This window comes from Lepus europaeus, chromosome 16 (assembly GCF_033115175.1).
Source record: "Lepus europaeus isolate LE1 chromosome 16, mLepTim1.pri, whole genome shotgun sequence".
In the NCBI taxonomy this organism is placed as follows: domain Eukaryota; kingdom Metazoa; phylum Chordata; class Mammalia; order Lagomorpha; family Leporidae; genus Lepus; species Lepus europaeus.
Window position 1 is genome coordinate 87,588,213 of NC_084842.1, and position 23,276 is coordinate 87,611,488.

The 23,276-nt window shown below is 63.2% G+C and overlaps 2 protein-coding genes across 3 annotated transcripts in view; one reads left to right on the forward strand and one right to left on the reverse strand.

Annotated features, from left to right (window-relative positions):
* Positions 1-3,386, forward strand: part of EVC (EvC ciliary complex subunit 1) — a 53,113-nt gene extending 49,727 nt beyond the window's left edge. For both annotated transcript variants that reach the window (XM_062212864.1, XM_062212865.1), the window contains exons 18-21: positions 462-588; positions 1,045-1,126; positions 1,702-1,813; positions 2,200-3,386. In XM_062212864.1, the coding sequence (XP_062068848.1) occupies positions 462-588; positions 1,045-1,126; positions 1,702-1,813; positions 2,200-2,284 (406 nt within the window). In that variant the 3' untranslated portion in view covers positions 2,285-3,386. The remainder of the gene's footprint in view (positions 1-461; positions 589-1,044; positions 1,127-1,701; positions 1,814-2,199) is intronic.
* Positions 3,387-8,099: 4,713 nt separating this feature from the next.
* CRMP1 (collapsin response mediator protein 1) overlaps positions 8,100-23,276 on the reverse strand; it is a 54,327-nt gene continuing 39,150 nt past the window's right edge. The window contains exons 7-14 of the mRNA XM_062213054.1: positions 21,353-21,421; positions 19,993-20,113; positions 17,721-17,877; positions 16,319-16,460; positions 15,667-15,837; positions 12,382-12,561; positions 10,511-10,676; positions 8,100-8,191 (exon numbers count right to left, since the gene is read on the reverse strand). Of these exons, the coding sequence (XP_062069038.1) occupies positions 8,100-8,191; positions 10,511-10,676; positions 12,382-12,561; positions 15,667-15,837; positions 16,319-16,460; positions 17,721-17,877; positions 19,993-20,113; positions 21,353-21,421 (1,098 nt within the window). The remainder of the gene's footprint in view (positions 8,192-10,510; positions 10,677-12,381; positions 12,562-15,666; positions 15,838-16,318; positions 16,461-17,720; positions 17,878-19,992; positions 20,114-21,352; positions 21,422-23,276) is intronic.

Genomic DNA, 23,276 nt, shown 5'->3' on the forward strand with positions numbered 1-23,276 from the left:
TCTGAGGGGAGCAGGGGCTGTGTTTGCCCCACCCCTACCCAAGGGATGCTGGTGGTCTTGGTCCAAGGGCTTCTCCCAGGCCCAGGGGCCGGCAAAGAGGGACCTCAGCAGCCACCTGCTCCGAGCTGGATGGCGTGGCGTCGTGGGCCCTGTGACTGGCTCGGGCCACGGGCCCTCTGCTCACCACCTTCTCTGCCTGCTGCAGTTTCTAGTGGAAACTTGAGCATGGCGGGGCGGGGAGGGACACTGTACCATCCCGCAGAGCGCGGCCTGGGCTGTGCCACGTGAGTTAGTTCCTCCTCCCCCTCGGCCCAAAGTAGGGCTCCACGGTGCCAGGGACGGAGCCTCTGTCTCACAACCCAGCACGGAGCCCAGCAGGTGGGACACACTCTCTCGCCTGAATCAGTGGGTGGCTGGGTGCACGGACGGGCGGATCGATGACGGGACCCCCCCCCCCCCAGGATGCTGTCACAGCAAACGCGGTTCCTGGCCCAGTTCTCCTCACAGCAGCAGACCCGCCTGGACGCCTGGAAGCAGAAGGCCAGGGCCAGGGACCACCTGGAAGCCCAGCTGGAGACCCAGCTGCAGGTACAGGCACGGACAGGGCGCTGGACGGGGCCGAACCCGCTCCCGCGCCTCCCTCTGGGGCCGCCCCACTGCGTCCCTGGCTGAGGCCGCCTCGGGCTCCCCACGTGAGCGTGAGCCCCTGGGGGGCGGGCAGGGCCTGCGGTGACCCCTGCGTGTCTGTGGCAGGGACCTGTGCTGGGGTCAGGGCTGGTGCCCGTGCCCTCCACGCAGCTGGCAGGGGGCACAGCTGGGTACAAGTGGGTGGGGCCCGCCCTGCTGCTGGCTGCTCCCTGAGCCCTCTTCCCTCGCTGCGCCATGCGAGTGGGGATGGACAGGCGTCTGGCAGGAGCTGCCCAGGGCGGGTCTGCCTCCCCACTGGCCGCAGACCGGCGCCCATCCGCCGCCATCCCTGAGTGAGAGCGGGGCGGGGGAGGAGGCAGCAGGATGCGCCGCCGATGCCCTCTTGTCTGCACCCAGGAAGCCGAGCAAGACTTCCTGTCGGAGCTGGCCGCCCTGGCCCGCGTGCCGCTCCCTGACAGCACCAAGCGCGAGCTGCCAGGTGAGTGGGAGGGCATCACTGAGATGCCAGCCGCCCCCTGCCCCCGGGGGCCCACTGTGTGGCCCGCGGTGACTTGCTCCCCCTCTCTGGACTTCCTTGTCCTTGTCTGTCTGTGAGCCTCACCCCCCCACACACATCCCCGGGGACCTGCTGTGTGGCCCGCGGCGACACACTCCCCCTCTCTGGACTAACATATCTTTGTCTGTGAGCCTCACCCACCCCTCCACCCCCAGACCATTCTAGCTCCTGGGTAGGCCGCTGACCAGCTCCAACTCCGTTGTCCCATCTGTGACGTGGGACAAGAAGCCCTCCCCCTTGGCTGGGGACATCACTGCCCTGTCCCTTACTACCGCCTGTGGGTCGGGGAGGAGGGTGGGGGCCTCACACCCGCACCTGGAAGCCATGTGGGCCTGAGGAAGCACTTTGTCCCCCTGGGCCTCGCCTTGCCCTCTGTTCAATGGGTACAATAGTCCCCGAGTATGGCGCTGGCCTGCAGAAGATGCTCACAAAGTGTCGGGCTGGGTGGGCAGTTACGGCAGCTGGGGAGCCACGCTGGGCTTATGTGTCATCTACAGAGAAGCCTCTCAGGACCAAAAGGAAGAAGGCCCTGCCCCGGGAGAGAGGGACCCCAGGTGCGCCCCCAGACGAGGAGCCTGCCTCAGGGGAGCAGCCGCCCACTGCGCACAGGTACAGCCCCCCAGCTTTTTCCCATGATGCTCGCTGAGGACCCAGATCCCAGGCCGGAAAACCCCCGTCCCCCAGAGGCCTGAGTGCCAAGGTCCAGGACAGCACGGGGACGGTGGTGGTGGTGATGACCGGAAGTGCTGGCATTGCCGTGACTCGCAGCTGGGAACCTTGGGGCCAGGGGCTCAGTGGGGTGTGTGGTGACGTGGGTCCGCCGGGCGCCTCCCCGTGGGAGCTGGGCTGTGCTTGCCTCTTAACGATGCGTGTCAACCTGCAAAGCGTCGGAGTCCCCGGGCGCTGCCTGCTCCCTCCGCCTGGCGGACGAGGCACAGCCTGGGGACACGCGTGGCCCGCAGCGCTAACGCACTGCGTCTCCTCCACGTTCTAAGCGGCAAAACGCTGAGTCAGCAGGAGGGCGACGCTGCCGACGGTGAGAGCGGCAAGAAGTTGCTCAAGAGGAGAAGCCGCTTGTAGCCTGGCCCCCCCCCCCCCCCGGCGGGGGACCGAGCCCAGCCCCCGGCCCAGCTGCACACGGAAGGGAGAGTTGCCAGGGCAGACTGATCTCCACGCGGCCCCGCAAACTGCACAGCCGAGCGGGGGCTGCGTCCCGGCGCTGTGTCCAGGACCGGAAGCTCTGCGGAGCACCTGCGCTTTCCTGGAAGACACTGCGCTTGGTTTCCAGCCCTGGCCGGGTCCTCTGGGTCTCCTCCTTCCTCGAGCCCCCTCCCCAAGGTAGAGGCCATCTCCTGCCGGCCTTGGCGCCCCCTGCTCAGCAGGGTTTCTGGCTCAGCAAGCTTGCTGCTGGGTCCTTGTCTCTGCCACCGCCATCTCACTGCTCCCTCCCTCGCCTGCACACTGGCCATGGCTGCCAGTGTTCCCATCCGGAGCCTCCCCAGCTCTGGTCCCTTCCCTGGCTCTTGCCAGATCACCCCGTGGGGATCTGAGTCGGGGGCTCAAAGACCCTGATGCACTCTGGAGTCTCTGGTCCCTGGCTCCCCTGGGGACCCACAGTCACAGCTGCGCGGTGGCACTCACCCAGCCTTCCAGCCTCACCTGGGGTGGGGGCAGGGCCCTCCTGGGTACCCTGGGCCCCTGGGGTGGGCCTGAGGACATCCAGAGACTTCTAGGCCAGCCCCACGCAAGCCACTGCCAGGAGGGTCCTTCTCCATCTGCAGACAAAGCTGCCGTTGGCCCCAGCACCCGGGGCATTCAGGGTAAGACCATTCTTCAGGGTGCGGAAGCTGCAGGGCCAAGATGGAGTTGCCTACGTCAAGCCCAACCCAAGACAGAGCCAGGGGGTCACGAGGGGCGGGCATGGGAGCCAGCGCCAAGACTCCCAGGAGGCCACTGGGCGCAGTGTGTGTGTGATGACGCCGGCCGGAAGCTGCAGCTCAGTCGTACGCGTGGGGACAGCTCCTGCAGCCGGCGGTGCCAGCAGTGAGCCGCCAGCCTCCAGGACCTGCGAACTCGCCCCGCAGCATCTCCTGGGGCCCCGCCCTGCCCGCACGCGTGTCCTGGGTCAGTGCCCTGCTCTTCCCCGAATAAACCTGCTTGTTTTCAGAGCTGCTGTCTCAGCTGCTGTTGGTGCGGAGTCGGGCAGCGCCCGGGCTTCTGCCTGCAACGGGTGCTCCAGACGTCCCTGGGAAAATGCATTGAAGTTGAGTTTGGTGCAAAAAAGTTTGGACAGCCACACGTGGTGTTTTATAATATGCATATCCGTGACCTTCAGGAAGACCCTTTTGTATGGACTGACATCTTTTTTTTTTTTAAAGATTTATTTTTACAGTGCCAGTGCCGTGGCATACGTAGCAGGTAAAGCCACCGCCTGCAGTGCCGGCATTCCATAGGGGCGCCGGTTCAAGTCCCAGCTGCTCCACTTCCAATGAAGCCCTCTGCTGTGGCCTGGGAAAGCAGAGGAAGGCGGACCAAGTCCTTGGGCCCTGCACCCACGTGGGAGACCCGGAAGAAGCTCCCAGCTCCCGGCTTCACATCAGCCCCTGTCCACCATTGTGGCCATCTGGGGAGTGAACCAGCAGATGGACGGAAGATCTCTCTGCTTCTGCCTCTCTTTAATTCTGCCTTTCAAATAAATAAACAAATGTTTTTTTAAAAAAATTTATCTTATGTAAAAGGCCGAGTGTTAGGGAGGGAGAAAGATCCTCCGTCCACCTGCTGATTCACTCCCCAGATGGCTACCACATTCAGGTCTGAGCCAGGCCGAAGCCAGGAGCCCAGAGCTCCATCGGGGTCTCCCGCGGGTGCAGGGGCTCAGGTACTGGGCCGTTACCTGCTGCTTCCCCAGGCGCATCAGCAGGGAGCTGGATGGGAAGTGGAGCAGCCAGGACTTGAACCAGTGCTGTGACGGGTTATACTAAGGCTGGTTCCCTGCAAGACCACCAGGTCTAACCCAAAAGCTGCTGGTATAAGAATCTCCCCGCTGCCCACCCCACTCCCGCATCCCACAGGTGGCACCAGGCCGCCACGTGGGCACCCTTTGCTTCCTAACCGGAGCCCCCCTCTGCCCCAGGGAAGGAGGGGTCCCCCAGGGCCACAACCCAAGGCCATTCACTCCCCAGCCTGCCCCAGCTGCTGGGGGGGGGGGGGGGACATGGGACTGGGTAAAGATGCCGGCCTCTGTGTGCCCCTTGCAACTGGGTGCTCAGAGCTCTGAGCCTGAGCATCCCAGTGGCTCCCACCAGGACACTGGCTCCCTGGTTACAGGAAGACAGACAGGCTGCTCGGCTGTGTCCCCGGGCACAGGCGCAGACAACCGAGGGGCGTAGGGCCTGACAGGCTGAACCGTGTGGGCAGGAGAGAAGGAGAAGTGGCACGAGCCCCAGGCCACATCAGACTGCCTGCCCACACTGGGGCCTGTCCCAGTTCTTGCTGTGGGCTGAGGGCTGCTCTGGGGGAGGCGGACATGGAGGTGGCATGGGCAGGGGTCACGAGCCGTGATATAACCCCTGCCCATCTCCCCTTGCGGGATGCACCCACCCCCGTAAGTGTCTTACACATGTCCAGTGTCGTCTTTCTTTCTTTTTTTTTTTTTTGACAGGCAGAGTGGACAGTGAGAGAGAGACAGAGAGAAAGGTCTTCCTTTTGCCGTTGGTTCACCCTCCAATGGCCGCCGCGGTAGCACGCTGCGGCCAGCGCACCGCGCTGATCCGATGGCAGGAGCCAGGTGCTTCTCCTGGTCTCCCATGGGGTGCAGGGCCCAAGGACTTGGGCCATCCTCCACTGCACTCCCGGGCCATAGCAGAGAGCTGGCCTGAAAGAGGGGCAACCGGGACAGGATCGGTGCCCCGACCGGGACTAGAACCCGGTGTGCCGGCGCCGCAAGGCGGAGGATTAGCCTGTTGAGCCACGGCGCCGGCCAGTGTCGTCTTTCTGTCGTAGGCTCAGGCACCCTCCCATCTCCTAGGACTCCAGGCCTAGGCACGGCCAGAGAACGGCCCTGCCTGTTCCCTCTCGGGCTCTGGAACTACTCAGCCGCCTCCCTCCCTGCTTAGGGAGTAGGTGCAGGGCAGGTCACCGAGGGGACGCAGGAGGCCAAGGTCCGGCCCGACGGCCACAGGACGCCCACGCTGCTGCACCCCCCAGGCTGCACTGCGGGAGCACCGCTCTCGAGCAGGGAGGAGGTGCTGCGAGGAGAAGCCGGCGCCAAGAGCTCAGGGCTTCCAAATGCAACACCCGGGAGAGGAAGGGCAGGGGTTAGCGGGGCCTCCTGTTCCAGCACAGGTGCTCCTGTCCACCGCCAGCTGGCGTCCCACGTGGGCTCTGAGCACCGCCCGACAGCCCAGAGCCAGGCACGAGGGACGATGCCCAGGCTGGATGGGTCTCCGAGAACACGCCCGTGCCGTGATGTCCCTGCTCTGGGGACAGGGGCAGCAGCAGCGGGGCCGTGGCCTGCAGCCAGGTAGGCGTCTGCAGCTCTCCCTGCACGGAGCTGAGCAGAAGCTCGAAGCTGCTGGGGCCTTCGGTGTGGGGACCCACTCTTCGTGCCCTCTCACTCCGTAAACGGACTCGGCTGGAGAGCAAGTGTCATTGCGCACTCATGGCCCTCGACGGCAGCGTGAGGGCCATGTGCACCTGCCCAGGCAGCCACACTGTGCCTGCAGAGGTGTACCAGCAGGTCAGGCAGAACCACCTCCCCTCCGGAAGGCCACAGGACATGTCAGGCAGTGTGGGCAGCGCTGGGACATAGCCTGGGCTTCCCAGCCACGGCCCTGCTCTGTTCTGCCTTCTGACTTCTAAGAGGTGAGCATACGCTGTGTGTGCAGACGGACAGACCACCATCATCACCATCACCACCACCATCATCACCATCACCAACACCACCATCATCATCACCATCACCACCATCACCATCATCACCACCATCACCATCATCACCACCACCATTATCACCACCACCACCATCACCACCACCACCACCATCACCATCATCACCATCACCACCACCACCACCACCATCACCATCACCACCACCACCATCTCCACAATCACCATCACCACCATCACCATCACCATCACCACCATCACCATCATCACCACCATCACCATCACCATCATCACCACCATCACCATCACCACCACCATCATCACCATCACCACCATCACCACCACCACCACCACCATCACCATCATCACCATCACCATCATCACCACCATCACCATCATCACCACCATCACCATCACCACCATCATCATCATCACCACCACCATCATCACCACCACCATCACCATCATCACCACCACCACCATCACCACCACCATCACCATCACCACCATCACCATCATCACCATCACCATCACCACCACCACCACCATCATCTTCACCATCACCACCATCACCACCACCACCACCACCATCACCATCACCATCATCACCACCATCACCATCATCACCACCATCACCATCACCACCATCATCACCACCACCATCACCATCATCACCACCACCACCACCTTCACCACCACCATCACCATCACCACCATCACCATCACCATCACCATCACCACCACCATCACCACCACCATCATCACCATCACCACCATCACCACCACCACCACCACCATCACCATCATCACCATCATCACCATCATCACCACCATCACCATCACCACCATCACCATCATCACCATCACCACCACCACCACCATCATCTTCACCACCATCACCATCATCACCATCACCATCACCACCACCATCACCACCACCATCACCATCATCACCACCACCAGCACCACCATCACCACCACCACCACCACCATCACCACCACCACCAGCAGCACCAGCACCAGCCCCTCTGATGAGCTCCTACTCCTGGGAACAGGTGTGTGGCTCGTGGGACTGTGAAGTGGAGATTACGGCTTCCGGTCCGCCCCATGCAGCACACTGAGCGTGAGTCAAAGAGGCTGACGGTGGGGGTGGGGGTGGGGTCTGGACTCAGACGCTGGCGCCCACCTGTTCTGCACACCGCCCACTGCCCATGCTGCCTCTCTCCCCCTCCTGGAAGCCGTGAGCTGGCTCTCCCACTCCCCGGGGCGGCCCAGGAGCGGGCCTCCGCCCGGGCTTACTCCCCCAGGGACCAAGCCTCCACCCCATCCCGGACGAACACACCGCAGCCAGGTCAGTGGGCAGTTTATTTTCTTTATTTTTCTCACAAGCTTTGAACTCGGAAACCAGAGCCACACAGTCCGTCGTTGAGTAAAAACGGGGGTGATTACAAAGGAGAACTTTGTACAAAACTTTAAAAAATCTGATGGCCCCGTCGACTGGGCGCGGGCGGGCTGGGTGGGGGAGGCCCTCTCCGAGTGCGGGCTCCTGACAGCGCGTGGATGCTGTCCCTGCCACTCCAGGCCTCAGGCACCTCCAGGGGCTGGGTGGGTGAGGGAGGGGCTTCTCTCCTGCGGGCGTCCCCGTGAGCCGGGGCGCCGCCGGCCGGACACACGCACAGACTTACACACACGACCTAGCGACATGCAGCAACTACCCTGAACGACTACGGGGTGCCGGGGGAGGGGTGCGCGGGACAGAACGAGAGGACGCTGACACCTGTGGCTCACTGGGGAGGGGACACGGACTCCGCATGCTCCAGGCGCGCCCCTGTGGACGCGCGAGTGGGTGGGCGAGGGCCCTCCACGCAAACACAGCACACTAGCACCACGTCTTCCTAAAGACGGAGGCTCCCCCCGCCTCGGGACCAACTAACACCGTGGGGTTCAAACACAGACAGGAAAGGAACGGGCGGGGTTCCCGAAACCCTGGGCTCGCGCGCCTCCACGGTCACCCGAGGCTGGTGATGTTGGAACGGCCACCGGGGGGCGCCACGATGCGGTGGCCGGTGCGCCTGGGATTGTTGTCGTCGATCTGGGCCCCTGGAAGAGACACAGCGCCTGTTACTCCGCCGCCACGTCACCCCGCATGACGTCACCCCGCGTGACGTCACCCCGCGCGACCTCACCCCATGACATCACTCCCGCGTGACGTCACTCGGCGGACCTCGGCGTGCCCTGCCGTTCCCACAGGCCGCGCCCGTCTTCTTAGCGGACGCTGGGCCATCCTGAAGCGCTCACTGCCCTAGCCCCGAGCTGCACACCCCTCCCTCCGATGCCCCTCGGCCCAGCCACCTGCGGTCTCCTCACCCGGCTTCCCCAGGAGGATCTGATGATCCTGACACAGGTGTGCACATACTGAGTGCTTACTGTATGCCGGGCACAGGCCGGGGGCGTCCGTGTCACTGCAGTGTCCCACACGAGTGCTGTGTGCCCACCACTCACACGTGAGGACGCTGAGGATCCCGGTGTGCATCTCGTGGGGCCCGGGGACTGGGGGGAGCCGGGATTCAAGCCCAAACCCGACACAAAGGGGTTGCATGTACGTGTGTGGGCCTGGGTGGCTGGGTGTGTGCCCAAGGTTGTGCAGTGTGCACGTATGTGTGTGGACGTGTGTGCAAATGCTCGTGTTGGTGCCTGTGCGCGCATGCCATGTGCATGTGTGCATTATGTATGTGTATTTGGTCGTGCACTGTGTGCGCATGTATCTGGCTGTGTGCACATTGCACATCCATGTTACATGTGTGTGCACACGTGTGATTATATGTGTGTTGTAGAAACGTGCACATGTATGTATTTGCACATACATTGCCTATTCGTGTTACGTGTGTGCACATGTGTGATCTCGGACCCCATCACATGCAATGGGCAGGTCGTGGAGGGGGAGGGGGCAGAGCTTCCTGTGTCCGACCTGCAGAGCCAACCACTCATCTGAATCCTAGGCGTCCTCCGGATGTTAAACACAGACCTAAACCTCTCCCAGCCCTGGGACGCGTCCACGGAGTGAGAAGCAGCACTGCCAGGGCCCGCGGGGGGCCACAGGTTCCAGCACAAACTGCCTCGGGCCTGTGTACTCTCGGTGTGGGGGGGATGCCTCCCCGTCCCCAGCTTCGCGGCCTTTTCCTGCAAATCCGAGCCACACACGGGGAAGCCGCTCCCCTGGCGGTCGGGGACCAGGAAGGATCTGGCCTGGGGTCCTGATTCCACCCCTCATCGCTTCACGGGCAGACAAGTCGGTGCGGGGACGCCTCGGTGCTGTCGGCCTGGGGAGCCGCTGTGAGGCCGCGCGGCCGCCATGGGCTGCAGAGGGGGCAGCGACCTCGGCTGGGGGAGCACGGGGCACTGCCCCCACCCCGGCCTCTGCTTTCACTGTTACCCCGTTTCTGGGAGGTGGCAGTGGAGGTAACCACACAGCTGGAGACCGGGCTGCAGACCCGGACGGGGAGAGGAGCCTGAGTGGTGCTTAGGGTCCCTTTTGGGCAAAGGAGCGACCTTTAAACACAGGCACTCGCACCCGTGGAGGAGCGAGACGCTCCCCCGGGAAAGGCCCATGCAAAGGGAGGTGCCTGGGGGCCCCGATTGCGCCAACGGTGGTCCTACCACCCCCACAGTTGAAACCCATGTCTCATCCTCTCCCTCTCCTCCCCCCTCTCTCTTTCTCTCCCCCCCCCCTTCTGAGAGACACGCCAGCTGTTCTGAGCAGGAGCTGCACACCGGGGCCCACTGACCCTGTCTGTGCAAGGCCCCGCACGGAGAAGTGTTCACGTTTGTAGTCAAATGGCTACTGAATACAACAGCAGAGTCCGCCCCTGGACTCACAAAGCCTAAACCATGTACCGTTTGGCCCCCTTAGGAAAATGTCGGCTGACCCCCAGGCTGGGCCGAGGGCCCCTCCAGCCACACCCCGCCCATCTCCAGGCTCCCAGAACCCTCCCTGGGTTTTAAATCCTTTTACAAACTCAGGGTCAAGTCCTGTTCCCAGCGTGCGCACGCCTGCCCTCGTGTGGCCGTCTTGTGCAATTGCAGGCACATGCTCTGGGGTCCCTAAGACAGGTGGAGGACTGACCACTTGGGGAGAACCAAGCCCCGGGCACTGGACAATGGGTGGGTGGGGCCTCAGAGGCCTCTCCCAAGTATTAGGAGTAATCACGGGCTTCACAAACGGCAGAGGACCACACAGGCGCCGCTCAGAGCACGCACCCTTGGGCACCGTGGTCGGGGTCCTGGGGCCGCCCCACAAGGACCCCTCTCTTGGGCGGCCCCATCCCCGGAGGACGAGGAGCGCCATCCCCACCCCTGCCCGCCTCCCGCGCGTGTCCACATGCAGGGGAGCAGCGGGAAGGGCTGCCAGCGCGGTCCTACCTGACAAGCTGAAGTTGGACTGGTGCAGGTTCCGGATGGGCGGCGGCTGGTGCTTGGAAGGCGAGGATTTGGCTGAAGGCGCGGGGGTTGCGTATTTGGGTGTGGCCGGCACCTCGTACACCGGGCCGTCGTACATGCCCCGCGAGACCCCTTGCAACCCAAAAACCTGAATGGGGGAGGGAGCGTGTGACCGGTCCCCGCCGTGCACACCAGGCGTGCCTGCCTCACCTGGGACACTTGTATCCACACACGGGGCACGTGTGCACACCTGCCACACTCAGCTGCACGCACACAGGCACCCCACACATCCATGTGAACGCACACGCGTGCATATACACACATGCACTCAGCTTCACACAGAGGAGCCCCAAACCACCTCCCTGGCACACCCCCGACTCCCCCCACCCCGACAAGGACCCTTAAGTCCCAGGCTGGCCACCCCCAGGGGCCTGCTCCCTCCATGTCCTCGAGGGAGGTGAAGGTGAGACAAGGGCTGGGGGTGGGGATCTGGCTTAGGAGGCGACTCCAGAGGGCAGGAAGGAGTGAGGAGGTGACCGGTGATGGCAGTGACTGGGCAGGTGAATGGTGATGGCAGTGACCCGGCAGGTGACTGTCGGTACAGGGCAGGGGGGGCATGGATCCCCAGCCTACAGGAAAATCCCTTGAGGCTGCCTGGGAGACCTCAGAGACGGTGGGGGCAGGGGAAGCGTCTGTTCCTGGCCATGGAGAACCCGAGTGTCTGGGGACGCCCACTGCCTGCCATGGGTTGGTGACAGTTCCCTAACCCAGACCTGGGCTCCTTCTGCCACAGCGGGTGCTGACCCCAAGCCCCAGCGGCTTCCTACTGTAGAGCAGGGGACGGTGCCGTGAGCATAGGATGGGCCCCTGGCACGCTAAAGGTGATGGTGCCCTGTCTGACACAGGACACCTGTCCATCTGGGGTCTTGGACCTGGTGCTGTACCTTAGTGGGAGGAGAGGGGCCCCAAGCGGACAGGAAGTGGACAGGGCACCACGTGGGTCTGGGCTTGCAGGGGCCTGGACTCCTCCCTCTCAACTGGTGGTGCCATTGGTGACCAAGGAGAGTGGGAGCAGGCGGTCTATACACGGATGCAGGCACAGCCACAGCACACGTGTGCACACACATGGACATGCAAGCACACACCCAACACATGTGCACACACACATGCACAAAGGTACATGGGCATGCCCGACACACGTGTGCATTGCAACAGGTAGTCTGCACACACATGAACATGCACACACGAGCACACACAACCCACATGAACATGCACATGACACACATGCACACACGTGTGAACACATACACACTTAGCACACACTCAACACACACATGCGCATATCCACACATGTGCACACACACATGCACAAAGGTACACGGGCATGCCCGACACACGTGTGCATTGCAACAGGTAGTCTGCACACACATGAACATGTACACACGAACACACACAACCCACATGAACATACACACGACACACATGCACACACGTGTGAACACATACACACTTAGCACACACATGCACATATCCACACATGTGCACACACACAGGGCAGGTTGCCAGGGTGACAGGGTGCGGCACTCAGCATTGGGAAGACCCCTCCTGGGACACGGCATGTTTCCATGCCTTTGCTGGGACCCTCCCCCCCACCCCGAGCTCAGGGTGAGGTCAGGGGAGGCCAGGGAGAGGCAGTGCGGGGCCGGGGCACCCAATCGCTCCCAGAGCAGCTCCGCCTCTCCCTGGAGGGGCACTGATGTCCTGAGACACCCAGCGGGTGGCCGAGGAGGGGCGGTGCTGGCCGCACAGGCAGGCCACCCCCCCAGGAGCCCTGCATCCGGCCGGCGGCTCACCTTGCTCCTAATCTTGATGCGCTGGTACAGGTGCTCGGGGAAGGGCTTGCGCGGGATGAAGCGGCCGGCGCCCTTGCTCACGGTCAGGTTCCCGTCTTCGAAGACCACCTTGCCCTGGCTGATGACCACCAGCGGGGAGCCGTGGCACTCCATGCCCTCGAAGATGTTGTACTCGGCCGCCTGCACGCCCCAAACACACAGACAGCCCCGCTGTGGCCACCGCCCCCGACCCCTGCACGAACTGTGTCATTCACAGGGAAGCTTTGCCAGTGGCTTTTTCTCCCGTTTGGAAACATTGTTCGGGGCTGTGTGCTATCCCACTGTGCACTCGGCACTGGGTAGGGCCAACCCTCACTGTGGGGCAGTGAACATATACACACTTAGCACACACTCAGGGCTGCTGCTGGCCTCATAGCACACGTCGCTACCGTCCTAACCTGGCCTAATCCATAAACGAGAACGGCTTCCCCGGGGCTGTGCACGCCTGGCTGCTCTGCCTACTCCCTGTGCGTCTGCGTCTTAAAAAAATGCATTCGTCGTTGAGGAGGGCGTTCTGCAGGCAAATTACAGGGGCCAGTGGAGAGCAGATCGCTCGGGGCCCTGGCTGTACGGTGCCAATTTATTGTCCAGCCAACAGGCGCACCATGGACGCACGTGACCGGGCCGGGCCGCTGTTTGGTGCTCATTTCAAACTCCACGTTTCCTTTCACGCTGTCAACTACCGCCAGCCAATGGCTTTTTGTTGTTTGAAAAGTAGGTTACAGACAGGATGGGAAAATGGAACAGCACATTAGAAAAAGCCCCAGAGGGGCCCTGGGGCGCCCGTTCGTCTCTCCGGCCGGGCACGCAGCACAGGTGGCTTCCCCCGAAGCATGCGCCTCACCCCAGAGACGGTCTCCTGCGGGCCCGATGCTCTAACCCTGCTCTAGACGCTGCGATGCCACGTTCTGTCTCGGATGTGTGACTGTGTGATTCGCCCGACGCCCGAGGACGAAGGACTGGGCCGTTTCCAGGCTGCTGCTAACGCCGATGCCCGCACAGGTGCACACGCTCCCGGACAGGTCAGCGCATCGTCGGCACCGACAGCTGTGCACCCCGGGAAAGGCAACATCGGTTCCTGCCCCGTGCAAGCCTGTGTCCGGCCACGGCTGCTAACAGAGCCCACGCACTGGCCGCCCAGCCCCCGGAGAAATCCTACCTGCCTCTGTTCTCGGTTTGTTTGTAGGGGAAACTGGGCCTCACTGGAAGCCAACAAACCTTTGCTCAACTCTTTTTCCATTTTTGTTTCTTTATTAGAGAGAGAGAAGTCTCCCAAGTGCTGGTTCACCCCCCAAATGCCTATGGCCGGGCACTCGTGGGAACCACCAAGGAGCCAGGAGCCAGGAACTCAGCCCGGGCGTCCCCTGCAGGCAGCAGGGACCCGTGGGCCTGTTAGCGAGCAGCTGGAGCGGGAGCTGGCGCCACCAGGCCCTGAGATTCGGGACACAGGCATCTTGGCAGGGGGCACGGAGCTCAGCGCCCAGCCCTGCACTCGCCCTGGGGCGCCGGCCCTCGTCATTCTGCACACACCTCGCTTACGTTGGCATCTTCCTGGTTCCGGCAGCCGCACCGTACGCCTGCTGCTACGGCAAGGATCCAGATCTGGCCTGGCCCCCAGAGGGGTTGCGGCCCCAAGTCTACCCAGCCTGGAAGCCAGCAGCCCCCAGGCGGTGACCTTGGGCAGGGCCCTGTGTGGGAGCTCTAGGGGGCGTTGTAGATGTTCATTAGCTAAGATGAGGTTGCAACAGAGAACAGAAGGTCTGACGTCCACAGCCAGGAGCCGGCGCTGTGGCATAGCAGGTAAAGCCACTGCCTGCAGCACAGGCATTCCATAGGGACGCCGGTTCGAGTCCCAGCTGCTCCACTTCCGATCCAGCTCTCTGCTCTGGCCTGGGAAAGCAGTGGAAGATGGCCCAAGTCCTTGGGCCCCTGCACCCATGTGGGAGACCTGGAAGAAGCTCCTGGCTCCTGGCTTCGGATCGGTGCAGCTCTGACCATTGCAACCATTTGGGGAGTGAACCAGTGGAAGGAAGATCTCTCTCTTTCTCTCTGCCTCTCTCTAACTCTGCTTTTCAAATAAATAAATAAATGTTAAAAAAAAAAAAAAGTCAGACACTCAGAACAGCAGGAGGTGATGGAAGCAGGGGTTACAGCAGTGACACAGACACAGCCGAGGGCAGCAGGCCCGGCGGGGTGGGCCGGGGTCTTCCTGCAGCCTCCTGGGGGGCGTGCAGCCCAGCACCTCGACCCCATGGCCAAGACCACAAAGGAAGGCCCCTCGGCTGCTGTAGCCGCTACTGTGAGACCGCGTGCTACACTCACATCGGGACGGTTTACCCTGCCGGGGTCGCCAGAGAGCGCCAGGCACAGAGCAGGCAGAGCGTGGCCGCAGGACTGGGAGAGCGAGCAGATTCCCCGCTCCGAGCACGGACGCTGGCGGGCACCGCCTCTGCCCAGAATGAACCCGGACTAGAGACTCAGATGAGGTCAGGGAGGGCCACTGGGACCGCTGCCCCCAGGCCGTGTCTCCTGCAGCCGAGTGGGGCCCCGGGGGCCTCAAGCTGCTGCTGGGTGGGGGCCTGGCACTTCCTTACGAGGCTTCCTCAGCCCCCGTGTCCTGTCCCCGTGCCTGGTGGCTTGTCCCTGGCCAGCAAGTGAGCAGGGGGCTGTGAGGGCTCCCACTGTAGGCCCAATACTGTGTGCCCCGTGCGCGCTGCGCCCAGCCTGTGCCCCTCAGCTCACTGCAGGGAGCCAGGGCGGCTGTGGCCGCTGGGGCCTGGGAGTGCGAATGCTCACCTGGCCCCAAGGCCACTGCTGGTTGTGCAGAGTGGGGGTGGTGGGACTCTGGGAGGAGGAGGCAGAGGCACCTCTGCACCCTGAGTCGGTTTTCTGCATGGGCATGGAAGGCCCAACCAGAGGCGCAGGGCGTGGCAGGTGGGAGCCGGGCTCCAGCGTTCTGAGCCTCGGGCCAGCCGGCCACAGCTACTGCCCCAGTTTGGCAGCAGGGCGGGGGACCGCCTCACCTGTGAGCCGGAACCCGGCCGGGGGTGCGGAAGCTTAGCTCAGTCCCTTCTCCCCACTCTGCCCAGCTAGAGAAGCAACCTGGATGACCGAGTCACACTGGCTACCGACCACAGCCCAGCGGCAACCTTTAACAGCCCCTGCTCATCGGAGGGCTCCAAACTGGTGGCCAAGCCCGAATCGTTTATGCAAAGCAGGGGCGAGGGGGACGGGGCGGGCACTCACCGACTTGTGGCTTTTGGCCGTTATGGTCTTGACCTTGTCGGGGTCCCAGATGACCACGTCAGCATCGGAGCCCACGGCCACCCGCCCTTTCCGCGGGTACAGGTTAAAGATCTTGGCCGCGTTGGTGCTGGTCACGGCCACAAACTGGGTTTCGTCCATCTTGCCCGCAGCCTGAGAGCAAGGAAGAGGAAGGTGTCCCCGGGCAGGGCTGTCGGGCACCAGCCAGCGCTGCCACCCACGGGCCCTGCAAGGGCTGGGAGTCCTCCAGCCTCCCAGCTGATGGCCCTCAAAGGGGTCCACGGCCCGGCCTCTGCCAGGTGAAGATTTCACAGCCCCGAGGTCTGCGCAGGAGCCGCGGCTGTCACCTTGTGTGTCACTGGACCCGAGCTCCTTGTACACACGAATCCCCCCCAGCCACGCAGCACCCCCCCCCCCCCCGCTCCAAGCAGGCACATGTGCACGGATGCTCACACATGGCTCCTACTCCTAACATGTGGAGGGTAACGGTGACATCGTTAAGTGCACAGGACTCCCCGGGACTCAGGCTGTGACGCTCGGTGCACCTGCTCCTGCCTCCCAGTAGGAAGGAAACCTCAAGGGTGCACAGTGCATAACGGGCTTCCGGAATATTCCGGCGTGGGGCGGGGCTTACCACTGCCTTGTCCCATACGACGGTCATGCGCTCCTCTATCCCGTTGACCCCCTCTGGGATCAGGGTGAAGTTGTCCTTGCCCACCGCCTTCTGGGCCGTGCTGTAGGGACAGTGGCCGCTGCCTGTGACCTGCAGGTCCCCGCTGCAAAAGAGGGCAAGGTAGGGTTCAGACCCGAGTTCGCTCTGATCGGCAAACCCCACCTCCAGGCACGTGACGCAGGCTCTGATGCCTACAGCCCCACCGGGCTTAGGAAGAGGGCTCTGCTTCCCCCTAGTGACCCTGGGAGGCCCCATGGCCTGCGATGCCTCGTTGAAACCTGGACCGTGGCCTATGCCGGGCGTCAGCAGGTGTGAGTCTACGTTAGCACCGGCTCCAGGCTGGGCTGGGAGAAGGCCCCCGGATGTGGGCCTCCACGTGGGACTGAGGGCAAGGTCAGGGTCCCTGGGGGCTCCAGGCAGGAGGTGGCCGGCTCTGACTTAGGTCTGGGGTTTTTGTTGAGACAGGGGCGTGCACGGCATCCCGAGGCCTGTTAGGGTGACAGACGCGGGAGCTGCGGCAGGCAAGGCTGCAATAGGGGAGGCGGGACTTGAGAGACCCTGGGGTCTCGGGTCCGAGGTCCTGAGATGGATGAGGTGGGCGGCGGCAGGTGCAAGGGAGGACACAGGACACAGGCACCAGGTCCAGGAAGCCCTTACTTGTGCAAATCCACGGTTTCTGCCCTACTTGGGGGCACAAAGAATTCCACAGTGGGGACACCCTGCCCCCCTGGCCTCTCTCTGTCTCTTCCTCATCCCAGCTCCAGCCCTGAAAGCCCCACCCCGGCCAAGCCTCCGGCAGGTCCCCAGACACCTCCTGAGCGAGGGTCTCCTGGGCAGCCCACGCCCCTGGCCACTCGGCCTCATCACAAGACCCTGCTGTCGCCAACTCTGTGTTCCTCAGGCCAGCTAAAAGAAGGGCGGGGCTAAGGCACAGCAGGTGCAATGCAAGCAGGGCTTGCAGCTCCAGAGCCCTCGTCTCAGGCCTCTTCCCGTGCTGGCCCAGCGGCAGCTCTATGGCAGCAGGTGCACGATCCGCCCACTGAGACAGCACGGGTGACACGGCCACTCGGGGGCTGAGCCAGGATCTGAGCATCCTGGTCTCTCGGCCCTAACCCTGGCGCTCCCCCAGATGCCACAGTGCCTGGTGCCGCATGGGTGCCGGGACAGCTGCCGAGTGGGCCGCAGGCAGCCAGCAATGTGAAGGGAGCAGTCAGTAAAGGAATCCGACCCTCGGGTCCTCAAAAGGCTGTGGTGGACAGGACAGGGCCTTGGGCTCCAGGCACTGAGCCCCAGGCCTCCCCAACACCCGCATCCAAGCAGCCGACACTCCTGCCTGCCCGCACCCTGCACCCCCGGCACTCACCAGGCCAGCAGAGAGGTCAGGTAGTCGGGCGTGGTGGGGTCTGGGCTCAGCGGAGGGGAGGTGACGAACGCCGCCGCCTTGGCCCAGTTCTTGCTCCAGTAGTGGGTGCCGTCGGTGCCCAAGCTGGCGGCGATGGGCTCGCCGAAAACCAGGGGACCTTGGGAGGGGCAAACACAAGCCAGCGCGGTCAGAAGCCAATGGTGGCCGTGGAGCTGCGGGTGAGGTGTGAGACTGGCTGGGAACCAACATGCCAGCCCCGGTCTCGCAGCAGGGACCTGAGCGGCCAGGCCCTGTGCACCTGCTGAGTGCTTCCTGGGGACAAGGGCAGCTGCCTGCTATGCCAGTGTCTCTGGCAGGCGGACGGCATCGCCGCCCCGTGCACACCGGCAAAGCGACCACGGCGTGGCCTGGCTACCTTAGTGTGGGCTCTTCCAGAGCAGACCTCAAGCTAGCGATCTGCCTCCAGCATCTTACCTGGGAGGTGATTCCAGGCCACACAAGCTGGGGACTGGGGGAGTGACATCGGGGCAGGGAACAAGCCAAGAAGACGGGATGTATGGCCCCTGGTTCCCCCAGGAGTGCGGAGCCCCCTCCCACTGCTGGAGGCATCAACCTCGCAGAAGCCCCAGATGGACTTCCATGGGGGCCACGTGGGCTCTGTCAGTGCCAGGCACAGCCAGGGATCTTTGCACGCACACACAGGCGCCATGAGGACATGGGCCAACCACTCCCGCCGCCCCGGACAGGGGCCATCCCGCTGCCCGGCACAAGGGGCCAACAGCAGGTCAAGGGCACGCTGTCTGGTCGCGCTGTCTGCCAGGGTGGGAATGTTCTAGATCAGCACATCTGGAGCAGTGGCCACAGGCCACCTGCTGCTCTCCAGTGCAGCCGGCACCACTCAGGCCCCTGCGTGGTTCACCCCATGCTGCGGCCGTTCTCAGGGGCCTGGAACCCCTCCTGGCCTCAGATTCCCCCTCTGTAAAATGGAGCCAACCCCCAGGCAAGCTGTGCGAGTCCAGCCTCTGTCTGTCACCAAGAGTGGGGCTCGGAGCTGCTGTGTCTAGGAGGCGGCTGAGAAGCGCCCAGTGCTGTTGCTGCTGGTTTGGACTGACTGAGCCATGCCGTACTCCGCAGGCTGGGCCACTGGGCGCCACAGAAAACCTTAGCAAACGTCTCCTCACTCCCGCCCTTTCTCATTTTTTTCTCTTGTTGCAGTATGGTAGATGGTCATGACAACTGCACATTTTTATGGGGCATGGTGCGATAATTTGATCCAGTGCGTGACGGATTTTATATTGAATACACATCAACACACCATTGGGAAAACGTGCGGTTAAACAAAGCACGTGGCGGAGGTTTTATTTCCCACTCGGGTTCCTGTGAGCAGGTGCACGCGGAGCCGGGTGAGTGGTGGGTGTGTGTGGTGCCCACTGGGCCACCAATGCTGACCCCCGCCCTACTCCGCTGAGTGAATGCGGCTGACCCCGCCCAGGAGGGGCCTCCAGGACCCCAGCGCCGCCCCTGTAGCAGGCGGCGCCTCCTGTCCTCGCTCCATCTGTCTCCGGGCCAGAAGGAAGCCGCTGTGGGCATTGCTCTGCCTCTGAGGTCCAGCGTCTGCTGGGCACTGCAGCCCTCCCCTGAGGACGCCTGTAGCATTCCTGAGTCTCCCAGGAGACGCCCCCATCCCTCCTGCGGGCCCCCAGCACCCGCGCCCCGGTCACAGGAGCCCCGGTCACAGGAGCCCGGGTGACAGGAGCCGCGGTCACAGGAGCCCGGGGTCACAGGAGCTGCGGTCACAGGAGCCCGGGTCACAGGAGCCGTGGTCACAGGAGCCCGGGTCACAGGAGCCCCGGTCACAGGAGCCGCGGTCACAGGAGCCGCGGTCACTGGAGCCGCGGTCACAGGAGCCGCGGTCACAGGAGCCCGGGGTCACAGGAGCCCCGGTCACAGGAGCCGCGGTCACAGGAGCCGCGGTCACTGGAGCCGCGGTCACAGGAGCCCTGGTCACAGGAGCCCCGGTCACAGGAGCCGCGGTCACAGGAGCCCAGGTCACAGGAGCCGCGGTCACAGGAGCCCGGGTCACAGGAGCCCGGGTCACAGGAGCCGCGGTCACAGGAGCCCGGGTCACAGGAGCCGCGGTCACAGGAGCCACGGTCACAGGAGCCCCCGTCACAGAAGCCGCGGTCACAGGAGCCGTGGTCACAGGAGCCCGGGTCACAGGAGCCCAGGTCACAGGAGCCCGGGTCACAGAAGCCCCGGGCCGGCCGCGTACCTTTCTTCCTGGCCAGGGCGATGATGTCAGCCGCGCTCTTGCTCATGACCTTGGTTATGTACACGGGGCAGTTGATCCGGCCCGCGATGGTGATGGCCCGGAACACAGCCTCGGCTTCCAGCTGTGGGCACAGCAAGCACTGGGGGTCATGGAGGGCAGGGGTGGGGCGGGAGGCAGGCTCCTCCTACCCCAGGTCCCCAGGGCTCTGCCCGGGAGGGCGCCCTTTGCTTTCCCGTAATTAACGAGGTCAGAGGGAAGCCTGTGCTGGCAGAGGAGGAAAAGGCTGTGTTGTAAACAAGAGGCATTTGGCTGGGGGCTGGGAGGTAGCACCGCATTAGTGGCTCTGTCTGGAAGCGCCCGGCATGGCCAAGGGCTCCAGCCCAGGGAGGCGGACATCAGAAGGCATCGGAAGGCGGGGAAATGGCCCTAGACTGAACAAATGCCGGCCGCAGGTAAGTGCACCTGTCTGAGAAGTATCCCCGGTGCGTCCACGGAGACAGGGAAACTGCTGTGGGTGCTCTGGTCACCGCCTCTCACCCGGCGCTGTCCACACAAAAGGGCTGGTTGTTTCTATTCTGTCGTGATTTGAATTCCCTGTGCTGCAGCCACAGCTGGGCGAGTGTGTCACCCAGAAGGGCCCCACCCTGCCCTCTGCAAGGAGGCCACTGGCCACGCAGCAGCAGCAGCCAAGGGCCTTGGGAGCTTTTCAGCACTGTCCCCAGTTCTGTGCTGGTGTCACCACGGGCCAGGAACAAACCAGGGCCCAACACGGGGTCCTGGGGCTCGAGAGGCACCGAGCTAGGTCAGGGGCCTGACCACTGCTCGTGTAGGTCCCCAGTGTCCAGCACAGGGCCCGGTTAACTCGTTAATGATTTGATGAGCACGTCAGGAAAGCTTTAGCTCAGTCTGTCCCAGGCCCATCTGCTTGCCTTTCACCTGCACTTCATGAGCACACGCGTGCACACGGGCACATACAATGCATGTGTGTGTGCACACACAAATGCACGTGCGTGTGCACACACACACACACTTCCAGCCCCAGAGGAATCCACCCTCTTTCAAGTCCTGGGGACAGACTGGCAGGTGCTGCTTCCCGCGTGCTGGGCTTGGGAGCCGTGGCTCCACTCTCCTGTCACCCAGGACACTCGGTTCAGACACTCAAGAGTCTTGGGGCCTCGGCGTGGCCTTCTGGGACCCTGAGAGATGCCGAGCCTCCCCCAGCCTCTCTGACTGACCCTCAGGCTGCAGGGTGGGCTGGGATGCCCCAGTGGAGGGACGCTGGCTGGGCCATGCCAGCGAGGGCAGCGGGGGTGGGGGTCCCCAGGGCTGCCAGGGTCATGGCCAGCGGGGGGCACTTTACCTCTTCAGGTCTGCTCAGAGCGTGGCCCTCGGGACCCGTGATGCCCATCTCTAAGATGCGCTTTTGTTCCTGCGGGACGACAGAGAGTGGGCCCGTGGTTACAGAGCGCCAGAGCCGCGAGAAGTCGCTGCTCCTACCCAGGGAGGTGGGCGGGGGCACGAGCTCCAACAGCGGCCAGGGCTGCGAACGGAGGCTCTTCCCCCCCACCCCCTCCACCTCGCCACCTTCCCCTCTGCAATTCCCCATGCTGCACCCACACTGGGTTTATTTTCCTGGTCAGTGAGAGAAGCAGGGTTGTAAGAAACGAGCTTCAAAGACCGCCCGCCGGGCCTCCAGTCTCCCCGTGTCTCTAAGTGGTCTCCTTAAGGAAGAGCCTGGTGTTGGGGACCACATGGATGTTGGAATCAAACAGCTATCACCTCGGAGACCAGTCCGGCACCGACCACATCTGTGGCTCTGGACAAGTGGGTCAAGCTCTCGGAGCCCCAGATCAGCGCTCCTAGCACAGGTGCTCAGAGACAGGTGCGTGCGGGAGACGGCCCCTGCCAACGCCAAGCCCACGCCCGGGCACAGCTAGGGCGCCAGGGCCGGCGGCGGCTCTCCCATCTCTGCTGCAGTCCCCTTTGCCACGCGTCTGTCTGAGTGGCAGGACGCCACGACCCCGACGTGAAGCGGCTCCCTGAGCCCGTGGCCCAGATTCAAACCATTCATTCCCAGGTTTCCTTGTCCTGGGAACACTTGGGAAAAAAAAGTTTCTACATGGCCCAGATGCCAGCTGTGCGGCTGCTAATTTTAGCTTCTGCAGCCTCGTTTCATCATTCTTAGACGCCCCCCGACCATGGGTTCAAAAAAAACCCGATTTCAGCTGTGCCTGTAGGGTGGGAGCCTGAGCTTGTAACACACACGAAGCAGAGGCCGGGAACAACCTCAGGGCCCAGCAGCTGCGCTGGACCTCGTATGCAGTGGGGTCACTTCAGCAGCGGAAGGCGGTGTTTAGAAAGCACTCTGTCCCGGTTGCTCCTCTTCCAGGCCAGCTCTCTGCTGTGGCCAGGGAGTGCAGTGGAGGATGGCCCAGGTGCTTGGGCTCTGCACCCCATGGGAGACCAGGAGAAGCGCCTGGCTCCTGCCATCGGAACAGCGCGGTGCACCGGCCGCAGCGCGCTACCGCGGCGGCCATTGGAGGGTGAACCAACGGCAAAAGGAGGACCTTTCTCTCTGTCTCTCTCTCGCTGTCCACTCTGCCTGTCAAAAATTTAAAAAAAAAAAAAAAAAAAGAAAGCACTCTGGAAACTGTTTACAGAAAGACGTTTGTGACACGGAGAAATTCCTATGCAAAAGTGTTCACATGTCATTTACTGTTTCCGTCTGGAGAAGGGGAGGGAGGAGAAGCAGAGGGGGGTGATGGGGAGGCAAAGGGGACTCGGTTTTCGGGGACACACTTCGTCTACACTGCCTTCTGCATCCCCACCGAGGGGACGGACAGGATGTGGGGCAGCAGGTGCACGGGATAGGAGAAAGCCGAGTCCCCGCCGGCAGCGAGAGGAGCTCGAAGCCCCTGGGTTCTCTGTGCTGACTGCTGAAGCCGAACAGGCGTACCGCCAGCCACGACCCGGCAGCCGCTCCCACCGCTCCCTGCAGAACGGCCAGAAGACTGGACACGAGTGGGCACAGGACGTCCGTACAGAACGGTCTGAGATCTGAGACCACCCCAACGTCCAGCTCTGGACATAGAGGGTGTCGCGGGCGGGCAGTGGAATTCTACACAGCGATGAAAAAGGTGACAAGCTCCTGCCACAGGCCACCACGGGGCTGAACTCGGCAGGAACTGAGCGGAAGAGAATGTCAGCGGGTAGATGCCGATCGGGCCCGCGGGTCAGGCTGTGGCGGGAGCCTCCGAGATGCTCCCAATGCCCCCGCCTCCGAG